Here is an 11,339-nt window from a genome sequence, read left to right on the forward strand (position 1 = left end):
AATCATATATAAATTTTTAACGAATTAAATTACGGTGAAGTAACATTAATTGATGCATTTTTTATTAAATTCTTAACACCTGTCTAATGATCAGTTCCTTAACCATATACCAACGATTTTGTTAAAATTTTCACACCATAACTAAAGCTTCAACAAAATACTAAGTTAAGAAATAAAATGGAATCATTACTTTTTTATTATGTATTTTAATACATTTTACATGTTAAAAATAAGTACGTGGTTAACCATGAACTTAAATAACAAATGAATGAAAGATCATTAATATTTTACTCTACTGACTACTAGAAAATGTATAAAATTAAGGATTTTCAGTGCTGAGTGCAAACAGTGTGCTCCTTAAGCAGTAAGTTCAATGTAATTAGTTTTGTCCATCCATTGCTACCAGGCATGTGTAGAACGAAAGACTTGTTTTGAAAATCTAGAAAACACCATTAATTTCTTAACCATACATCAAAGATGTTATTAAAATTTTTAACTAAAGCTTCAACAAAATTCTGTCACAATTTATTGTTCCTGATCATCATCATGAGTCTAATCAACCTGTTACAAGTAACAAGACTGAGAAATATTGTTTTATGTATTTATTTAGCTTTAAACACAGTCTAATAAACAGTGGAAAAAATATAGACATAATATAATGATTAATCGGAATCTAATTAATTATTAATGATGTACTGGAAGAGCCCACGTCAGTGTATATGTCTCAAGATATACACGTAAGTTTTATGTGGAAGGTTATTAATTTTTTATAAATAACTAAATTATAATTTAGATAATAACGTAACTTTAAAATTTAAAATGGATGTAAAGGAAGTTTAATATTTATAAATAATTTATGAATGAGCAATTATCCTTTAAAATATTAAATAAGCATTATAATACTATTAAATCAATGGATTTGCTTCGATATTAGAAAATCTTATTTTATTCTAAAAAAAATTACTGAACCACGTTATAATTTGGGTTAATTTAAATGTTTCAAATCACAATGTATTGTGTCATTTTCATGTTGACCCCAAAGGGAGGACACAAAACTAGCTCTTGAATAATGCTAAAAGTTAAGTTAATTTATTTCTCTATAAATGAATGTCGACGTATCAATTAATTAATAGTTAGATAATATTATTGAAGCGTTAAAACAAAGTGGATGCAACAAGTCTCTTCGGTTCTAAACGTATAATTATCATATAAAATATTAAATAACCCTTTCATCGATTAAAAATAAAGTTCTGTTTATTCAGAAACTTTTGTACGTTTGTTGTTGTTACTTTTGTCTTGACCTGTACAGCTCGATGCAAATGGCAACGACGGTGGTGAAGAATTGAAACAAAAAGTGGAAAGATATGATATATTTTAATCAGTTGACGAAGTTCAACAAAAAAATGGAGTGTTCTACTACCTTTATTAATTGTGCCCTACAATTAGTCTGGTCTTGATTTTGGCCAAAATTCAAATTATTAATTGCTGAGTAGAGAACTTGAAATTGCATTATAGTCACACAAAAAGGTTAAGATCAAATAATCGAAGGCGATATGGACTGTCATTGGATATGTAATTTTATTTCATTCATATATTCATAGACGTAAATGCAAAATTATAGACGGTGTTTCGTATACATATTGCGCATTCGCCATTTTTAACAACAGTTGTAAAAATGGTGGATGCGAATCAAAAAACTTAATTAAAATATTCAAATGAATTAGGATAAGATATTTGAAAACATAAAATTAATTGCCTTTTGGATGTAGTTGTAATTATACAATTTGTTTGTGCATTCACGATGTTTAAACATTTATTAAACATAAAAATCATATTTTTTACAGCATATTAAAGGTTACTTTACTGATTAATTAAACAAATTTAAATAGTACCTGTTAAAAATGGATCTAACAGCGGATAAAATAAATTACTTTTAAAATAATCGACTTATTCTTTGAATTTGTTTAATAATAACTAATTATTGGATTGGTTGCGCATTCGCCATTTTTAACGACAGTTGTAAAAATGGTGCATGCGCAACAAAAAACTTAATTAAAATATTCATATGAATTAGGATAAGATATTTGAAAACATAAAATTAATTGCCTTTTGGATGTAATTGTAATTGTACAATTTGTTTGCGCATTCACGATGTTTAAACATTTATTAAACATTATAATCATATATTTTATAGTATTTTAAAGGTTACTTCGTCTTAATGTAGTTCCTAAATAATTTATCAAAAACCATTCATAAATAATATAAAATTTTTGCTGTGACATAATTTATTTTCCATAACATATTAGACAATAAATAGTGATTCATTAAATTAGTACTTTGAAAAACCTAAAAATAAATATTCCTATAAGATGTCAGAACCTATAAATTTTCCTGCCCAATTGCTGTCAGGAACGAATTGAAAGCCTGGAAATCATCATCAGTAAAACAATTTCAAAAGAAGACCTGCTCACCATGAATCATTAATCTAAAATAATCTATTGATATTAATTGTTAGTTTTCATTGCATTCAAAAACGAATTAAATGAAAATGTCGTTTTGAAAACCTAAAAATCATCCTAAAATCAATCAATTTCTAAAAGAATAACTAATCACCATAGCCAAAGTAGTCAAATTGATATCAACGAAACCACCAGCATTGAAATCAATCGATTCTCATAATCATCATCTTAAGTGACCTCTTCAGTGAGTTGTCTTCCAGTATTATATTTGAATATTAAATAAGTATTTATACTATAATTCTAATTCAATTAAGTCATCATGTTTTTACCCCAGTTTCTTTAGAAAAGATATAATAAGTGTAATTTAACTTCTGCCATTTTCTTTGAAATGAAAAAAACCATTCGTCTGATATTTTAATGAATTTTGTAATTATCTATCAATCGATCTGTGAATTAAAATATTTTAGATATAATTTAAAACACTGATTTTGATTAAAACTTTAATCCAAAATTTTCTATTCTATAAAACTTGTCCTTGGACTGTAAAGATTTAATATCTTAAAAATTTCTGTTTAACAATTAATTCACTTAAACTTAACATCAGCTGAGAGTGTCTAAAAACTAAACTTCTCCGGAAATCTTGTACGAAGAAAATGCCTTGGCATCTCGTTTAAACTTCCAATTTACGGAAACTGTGGGGACCAACTGTAAACTTATTCGTATCGAAGTTTTTATCCTTTAAACATTTTTTTTTTATTATTTAAACAGTCTTGGCACCCAATTTTTCGGAGGTTGAACCAACTTTATATTAAGTGAAGTCATTTAAATAATCCTTTGAAATTTTAAGAACTAAATGTAAAAGACTGTCACAGTTTTTGTCTGAAAAGTGTAACGTTAATATTACTTTCTTATTCTAGGCTTAATCACCTTCTAATTAACCAAGGACTCACCTTGACAAAGCAATAAGACCTTTTTTTATAAAAGTGGAGTGTATTTTTAAATTAAAATATGAACAATTGTTTTTTTTTTCAATATTTATTCATCAAAATACTTTAAAAAAAGTTACTAAATTAACTTTTTTCATAGAAGTAATCTCTATATAATATCTAATACTAATACACTGAATTTTGCTATTAAAAATACATATCTAACTATTTAGAAATATTAGTTGCCGTGCTTAATCCTTTTTAGTGTCCATTGCTACCAAAAAGGAATTGAAGGACATACTCATTTTGAAGATCTGAAAACCATAATCAATTAAACGTTTATAAACTAAATCCACTAACCATAACTAAAGCAGCCATATTAATTTGAACAAAACCACCAGCATTGAAGTTAATGGATCTTTGACTTCTCATAATCAAGAACTTGAGGGACATCTTCATCGAGTTGTCTTCCCACTCGTACCAGTTAACAGAATAAACTTGCATGGCCAAATTCTCACTCTTAAAAACAACGCTTTAATGTGTCTCACAACGTTGCAAACTCACCTCGTCCATCACATCCTGACTGGGTTTGCAGTACAAAGTAATCTCGAATAAAATCCCCAGCAAGTGAAGCAATCCAATTCCACTGTGGCCAAAGTCAATTCTAGAAGAACAACAGTTTAATTCATTGATTTCTTCTTCAGTGTTGACTGGTACTTCTTTCTGGTGACGTAGAGTTCGATGCAAATGGCTGTCATGGTGATAAAAAATTGAATCAAAAGTTGAATGGACATGGTTCGCTTCAACCTGTCGGCGAAGTCCAACAAAAGAATGTGGTGCTTTATAATCTTCAGCAATTGTGGTCCCAAATGCGTTTGATCGTCACCTTGGTCAACATTGAGCTTATTAATTGCTGAGTGAAGAAGCTGGAATTGCATTAGGGTCAACCGTAGGAAAGTGAAGATCAAGAAGTCGTAGGCGAGGACGTTTAAGGCCATTAAAGGAATGACCAGGATTTGTAAAACTAGAAAGAAATTCCTACCCAAAACTTTAGGTACGTATACGTATATTATCAAATATCTGTATGAGAATATGGTGAGACATATTATGCCAAAAAGACCTACAGCTGTATAATAAAAATACAACTTGGCAGCTTTGTGTATGTTGGCCAGTTCTTTATGGAACTTATCCTTGAGATCCTTTTCGTGTTCAAAGCTCCAGAAGTGCTCCAGCTCTTCAGACAATTGACGAAAATCTGTTGAATAGTAGAAAACAGCTGCAGTTTTTGTCAACATCTGCAATAAACTAGATATTAAACCACCAATTTAACATTTAGACAAAATACGTTTGAAAGCATCACTAGTGTTTCCAAGGTGTACTTCACTTTTGAATTGTAGAACAAGTCAGCTATAGCAAATCCCAAAATAAACAATCCAGCTGACATTAACACAAAGAATCCAACTGATTTTTGGGACTTGGCACTACTCATGCCAATGTACTCCAAACACCTGAACCAGAAGTTTAAGGTCTGGTTGTATGACATTGTGGTTAGTCGAGTGAAGTCAGACTGAAGAATATTTGGGGAATACTGTAAATATTTAATTGAGAAGAAAAAATGTGAATGATGGTTAAAAGCTATAATAATAATTTTTCAAGACATCGAGGTGCTTTTATAAATTATACAGTAATTTTATACTCACCAGTAATTAAACTTCTACAGCTCTTTTTATGCAGACTTAGTTAATTTTATTTACTTTTTTTATTATTTCAGTATTTCAAATTGTTTTGTATATTATTAATTAATAGCTAAAGTTAATAAACAGTATCAGTCTGTTTTATGTGTCAAATTAAATGAAACAAGAGTCTCCTGTTTTATTAAAAGGTCTATTTTATATTTTAAACTATTTAACAATATTTGTCCTTCAAAAATAATTTTATATTTCTATATATTTATTGTGCAAGCCCCAGAAGGAACAATCGTGGTGACATCAGCAGGATGAACCCACAGTAGCTTTTGGGCTTCACTGGACTCATGCCAGTGTGTTTTAAACAATTGAACCAAAAGTCTATGGTTTGGTTGTATGACATCTTGGTTGGGTGGGTGAATTGGGTGTTGCATATTAAATTATTTAATTGGGGATTATAAATGTGTCAAAGGTGATAACTATAATCATTTCTAAAGACATCCACGAACTTCTTATAAATTGTGCAGTTTTATCAGGAATATATTAAAGGAAATCCACTGTTAAACGCCACTTCATCAATTTTTCATTTAGGTGCAATAATACAGTTGTAAAAGATGCTTCTAACTATATAATTTGATATTTTATTCATTTGATAAGTATATAAATTTTGAATTGAGTGGTGTAAAAACTGTGTCAGATATTGCATTTTTATTGAAGGATTATAACCATGAACTTCATCTTTCTTTCCAGTTAATGTCTATTTTCTCATAATAATCACACTCAAGGTGTGAAAATATTCAAAATTCTGCAGCTGTTTTTAGACACTGACTCAGCTTCAATCAAGTACATTTTGTGTTAATTATTGGTAATAAAATACTAATCTATATTATTTGTTTAATTTCAAATTCATTTCAAATTAATATTTCTTGAATTTTTTATTTCTGGAAGTTTATCAACGTCTAATTAATTATTTAGACGATAAAATTGATGTGAGAAGCACGGAAGGCTTGCCCAATTATAAAAATCCAATTAATTATTAAAATGTAAAGTAAGCAGCATAATTAAGTTGTACATTATAAGTCGATTTCTTGTCCGATAGTTTATAATTCAGTAAATTATTGGATTTGCTTCTTTGTAGAGATAATTTCTAAAATATTATTTACTTCTAGATTTTGTATTACAAAGTATTTATAAATAAAAGTACATCTAGGTTGTGCAATAATTTATTTTCATGACATATCTATCTATGGAACATCTTTAGTGCAAAGTATTCTTATTTAGACTCCATTGCAACCATGAACGAATGAAACGAAAGGGTTGCTTTGAAAACCTAGAACCCATCAACAATTATACATTCCTTAATTTATAAATAACTTACCATAAGCACAGCAGCCATGTTGATTTCAACAAAGCCAGCACCACTGAAATCAACAGGTTTGTTACTTCTCATAATTATGAACCTCAGAAACATCTTCAGAAAGGGGTCTTCTAGTTCGTACCAATTGGTGGAGTAAACTTCCATTGCTACTTCCGAACTCTAAAAATGATACCAGTGATTTGTTTCCAAGACGTCGGCAAACTCACCTCGTCCATCACATCCTGGCATGGTTTGCAGAAGAAGTAACAAATCTGGATGAAAATTTGCATTGTAAGGAGACCTGCGATCATTCCTTGTCCCAAGTCAACACTAGAACAAAAAATAGTCCATCAACAAGTGATGAATACTTTTTGTTTTGATCCAGCTTACTTGTTCTTCATCAGATACATTTCGATGCAAAGTGTGGAAACAGTACTGCACATCTGGAAGAAAAGGGGCAAAGACATGATCCGGTTTAACCTTTCCGTGAAGTTCAATAAAAAAATGTGGTGTTTTATTAGCTTCACCAGCCGCATTTTCAATATCTGATTGTCTTGATCGTTTCCAAACTTCAGTTTCCTAATTGAAGAGTTTAGAAGTTGGAACTGCATTAGGGTTAACTGCAGAAAGGTGAACGTTGTATAGTCAAAGCTGAAGACGCATAAACATAATACAGAAAGGATAATGTTTTCAAATAGCCAAATGAAATTTCTGCCTAAACTTTGTGGTACGTAGACATAAATTGACAAGCTTCTAGGAGAGATTAATGGGAGGGCTACAGTTATTGCTAGTCCTACTATGAGATAACTAAAATATATCCTAGCCCCTTTATGAATGGTGATTAGTTTATTACGACAATGTTCCTTTAACAGCTCTTCCTTTTCAAAACTCCAGAAGTGCTTCAAATCCTCCGTCAGCTGTTTAAATCCTTGTGAAAATACGAAGACGGCTCCAGTCTTTGACAACGTCTGAAATAACATCTTTTAATGGTTGAAGTGTTATACATTTACATGAGTTACATGACTAAAGATCACCATGGTTTCCAGACCGTCCATGTAGTTTGTATCCGGATTAAAGAAGAAGTCGGCGAACGCAAGACCAATAACAAACATTCCTGATGTCAGTATGATAATGAAAGCCCAATAATTTCTGGGTTTAGCGGGACTCATGCCAATCCACTTCAAAGAATCGAACCAACAGTTTATGGTTTCATGGTACGACATTGTGTCAGAATAGACTGAAATCGGACTAAAGACTTTTTTGAGGACACTATTTTAAGGACTTCAAAGTAATTGGATGCAGGGTCGGCTCTCACACCCCTGAATGAGATGGAAACTATAAATCTCCTCAATGTGAGGCAATGTTTGGAGACGACCCTGTTGAAAGTTAATTTTATATTTATGTATTTAATTGCAGTTTAAATTTCTGAGACATGGAAGAGCTGCAGTAGAAAATTAACTGGGATTAATATTTAAAGAACTAATTTTCAAGGTAATACGTTATGTTGAATTTTTATTTTCATGCACTTAATTGTATTTAAATTGGATAATTGCGATGTGGAAAATACTCCTGCAAATTGTATACACCCTCAACTGAAAAGCTTAGATAATTTAAGCTTCTATTATGTTAGTTATTAAATATTTATAAAATTGATTTTATAATTGAGCAACCACAGTTGTAGCATCATTTTATTAATTATTCAGAGACGTTCATAAAATCAAAGGCTGTAACTAACTCAAAATTTAATTTATGCTGCTTTATTACAATTTATTTTTCGTTTATTCAAAAAGTGCGTCAATTTTATAGCTTCAATTTAAAATGCAAGAGTCTGTGCACGTCCCTGCTTCGTTTCCATCGCAACCAAAAACGAATAGAAAGTAAGACTCGTTTTGAAAACCTGAAAAACCTCCTTCAAACAAACAAAAAATATGTAAATAAACTCCTCACCATAACCAGAGCAGCCAAGTTGATTCGGAAGAAGCCTCCAGCACTGAAGATAATAGATTTGTTGCTCATCAGAATGATGAACTTCAAGAAAGACTTCAGAGTGGGGTCTTCCAGGTCGTACCAGTTGATGGTGTAAATCGTGTTGGCGACTTCCAAACTCTGAAAATAGAAAACTGTGGGTTGATCCAAAACGTTGGGAAGCCCACCTGGTCCATCAAGTCCTGGCAAGGTTTGCAGTAGAAGTAGCAAATCTGGATGAAAATCACCACCGAGTGAAGAGTCCCAACTAGTCCATGTCCTAAATCAAAACTTAAAAATGACAAATATATTATTTGTTTAACGGTTTTTTGTTGTTAATTACTTGTTTCTCATCAGGTACAGTTCAATGCAAAGAGCAGAAACGGTGTTGAATAGTTGGACCAAAAGTGACAGAGACATGATACGTTTTAACCTTTTAATGAACTTCAACAGAAAGTTGTGGTGGTTTATAATCTTCACCAATCGCAGCTTCAATTTCTTATTGGTGTGGTACGCCCCCAAATCTAGTTTACTAATTGATGAGTTCAGAAGTTGGAACTGCATTATAGTTAACTGAAGAAATGTGTAAGTCACGTGGTCAAAGGCGAAGACGCTTATAGTTATTAGAGGAATGGTAAAGCTTTCCAAAGCCCAAACGAAGTTGGTGCCTAAAGCCTCTGGTACGTAAATGTACACTGGCAAACTTCTGGGAGAAACTATTGGTACGATTGCCAATACTGATATGCCAAAAATGAAATAACTCAAATACATCTTGGCTCCTTTGTGGATCCTGATTAATTTTTTATGACAATGTTCCTTTAATTGTTCATCGTCTTCAAGCCTCCAGAAGTACTTTAAATCCTCAAACAGTTGATGTATTCCCTTTGAAAAGAAAAAGATGGCTCCAGTTTTCGACAACATCTGAAATAACTTCTTGCATTTTTATAATTGGTAAGTTCACATAACGTACATGAGTGAACATCACTATGGACTCCATGGCGTCCATGTAGCTTGCATCGGGATTGAAGAAGAAGTCCACTAACGCAAGTCCAAAAATACTATTTCCTGCTGACATAATTATGAAGAACATCCAGTACTTCCTGGGTTCTTCAGGACTCAATCCTATGTATTTTAAACAATTGAACCAGAAATTTATGGTTTGGTGATACGACATTATTACAGGATGGACAAGGTTGGACTGCTTGTTAACTGTAGTTTTAATATTCTAAATAATAGGCTATACATTGGAAAAGTTTTATTTTTGATTATTTAATTGGCTTGTAAAAAAGTGTGAAGAATAATTATAGTAAATTGGGTCATGAACCAAACGTTCATAGTATCTAAAATTACTGACTTTTGATGATAGAACTACAAGGAAATTCAGATTTTTCTGTGAATTAGTGTATTTTTCATCTAGTGCATCTGTTTAAAACCTACAACTTAAAAAGCCAGCGTCTTTACACGTCCCTCCTTCGTTTCCATTGCTAACAAAAAAGAGTAAAAGGAAAGGCTGGTTTTGAACACCTAAAAATCATCATCAACAAATAAATAATGCGGAAAATAACAACTAACCGTAACCAAAGTGGCCATATTGATTCGAAAAAAGCCGGCAGCACTAAAGATAATCTCTTTGTTGCTCATCAGAATAATGAGCTTCAAGTACATCTTCAGCTTGTTGTCGTCCAGCTGGCACCAGTTGATGGAGTAAATTGTGTCGGCGATTTTAAGGCCCTAAAAATCAATAACAGTGATTTGCTTTCAAATGTGGCTAAACCCACCTGGTCCATAACATCCTGGCAGGGACCGCAGTAGAAGTAGCAAATTTGGATGAAAATCACCACCGAATGAAGAATTCCAACTAAAGCGTGTCCCATGTCAATACTTAAAATTAATAAGTCAGCTTTTTATTGGTTATTTATTGTAGTTTATTACTGGTTTCTCATTAAATAAAGTTCGATGCAAAAGGCAGAAACGGTGTTGAATAGCTGGACCAAAAGGGGCATGGACGTGACCTGTTTTAACGTTCTGACGAATTCCAACAAGAAAATATGGTGCCTTATAATTTTCGCCAACTGCATTTTCAACTTCTCATTGTCTTGGCCCTTTCCAAACTTCAGTTGGCTAATTGACGAGTTCAGAAGCTGGAACTGCATTATTGTCAACTGCAGGAAGGTGAAAGTCAGGTAGTCAAAGGAGAAGACGTTTAAATCTAATAAGGGAACAGTAAAGGTTTCGAGTGCCCAAATGAAATTTGAGCCTAGAGCTTCTGGTACGTAAACATACATTGGCAAAGTTCTGGATGTAACCAACGGTAGCATTAATATTGATGAGCAACCTATGACGTAGTAACTCAAATACATCTTAGCTCCTTTATGCAATGATATTAATTTGTTATAACAATCTTCCCTTAAATGTTCATGATCTTCGAAGCTCCAAAAGTTCTTCAAGTTTTCAGACAGCCGTCGAATTCCTTTCGAAAACATGAAGATGGCTATAGTTTTCGACAACATCTGAAACAGAAACTTATTTTAGACTAATTTTAGAATAATTATCTCAGGTGGACGTACGTGACTGAAGAGCACAATGGACTCAATGGCGTCCATGTAACTTGCGTCTGGATTGTAGAAAAAGTCTGCTAATACAAGGCCAAAAATGATATTTCCTAATGTCACAATGAAGATGAACGTAAAGTAATTTTTTGGCCTATCAGGGCTCATACCAATGCATCTCAATAAAGTGAACCAGAAGTTTATGGTTTGATGATACATTGTGGTTGGATGTATCAGATTGAACTAGTGACTTTAGGATTAATTGTGGTTTTTATATTCTGGATCACTAAATATAAATTGGAAAAGTTTTTTATTTGATTATTTAATTGGGTTCTAGAAAGAGTGTCTATGATAATTATAGGAAATTGGATCATTATTTAAGGAACTGTTTTATTGGA

At 31.9% G+C, this 11,339-nt stretch overlaps 1 protein-coding gene and 1 long non-coding RNA gene across 2 annotated transcripts; both read right to left on the reverse strand.

Annotated features, from left to right (window-relative positions):
* Positions 1-6,277: 6,277 nt before the first annotated feature.
* On the reverse strand, positions 6,278-6,580 carry LOC109598428 (uncharacterized). The gene is made up of 2 exons (XR_007548417.1): positions 6,449-6,580; positions 6,278-6,400 (listed from the first exon to the last, which is right to left on the reverse strand). It is a non-coding gene; the product is annotated as an uncharacterized LOC109598428 (long non-coding RNA).
* A 3,252-nt stretch (positions 6,581-9,832) lies between these two features.
* LOC109598430 (uncharacterized) lies at positions 9,833-11,160 on the reverse strand. Its single transcript, XM_020014342.2, has 5 exons — positions 10,960-11,160; positions 10,325-10,902; positions 10,171-10,273; positions 9,965-10,123; positions 9,833-9,916 (listed from the first exon to the last, which is right to left on the reverse strand). Exons 1-5 carry the CDS (start codon positions 11,158-11,160, stop codon positions 9,833-9,835), a joined length of 1,125 nt encoding a protein of 374 aa, XP_019869901.1.
* Between the last annotated feature and the right edge of the window lie 179 nt (positions 11,161-11,339).

Source organism: Aethina tumida, chromosome 6 (genome assembly GCF_024364675.1).
Source record: "Aethina tumida isolate Nest 87 chromosome 6, icAetTumi1.1, whole genome shotgun sequence".
Lineage (NCBI taxonomy): Eukaryota > Metazoa > Arthropoda > Insecta > Coleoptera > Nitidulidae > Aethina > Aethina tumida.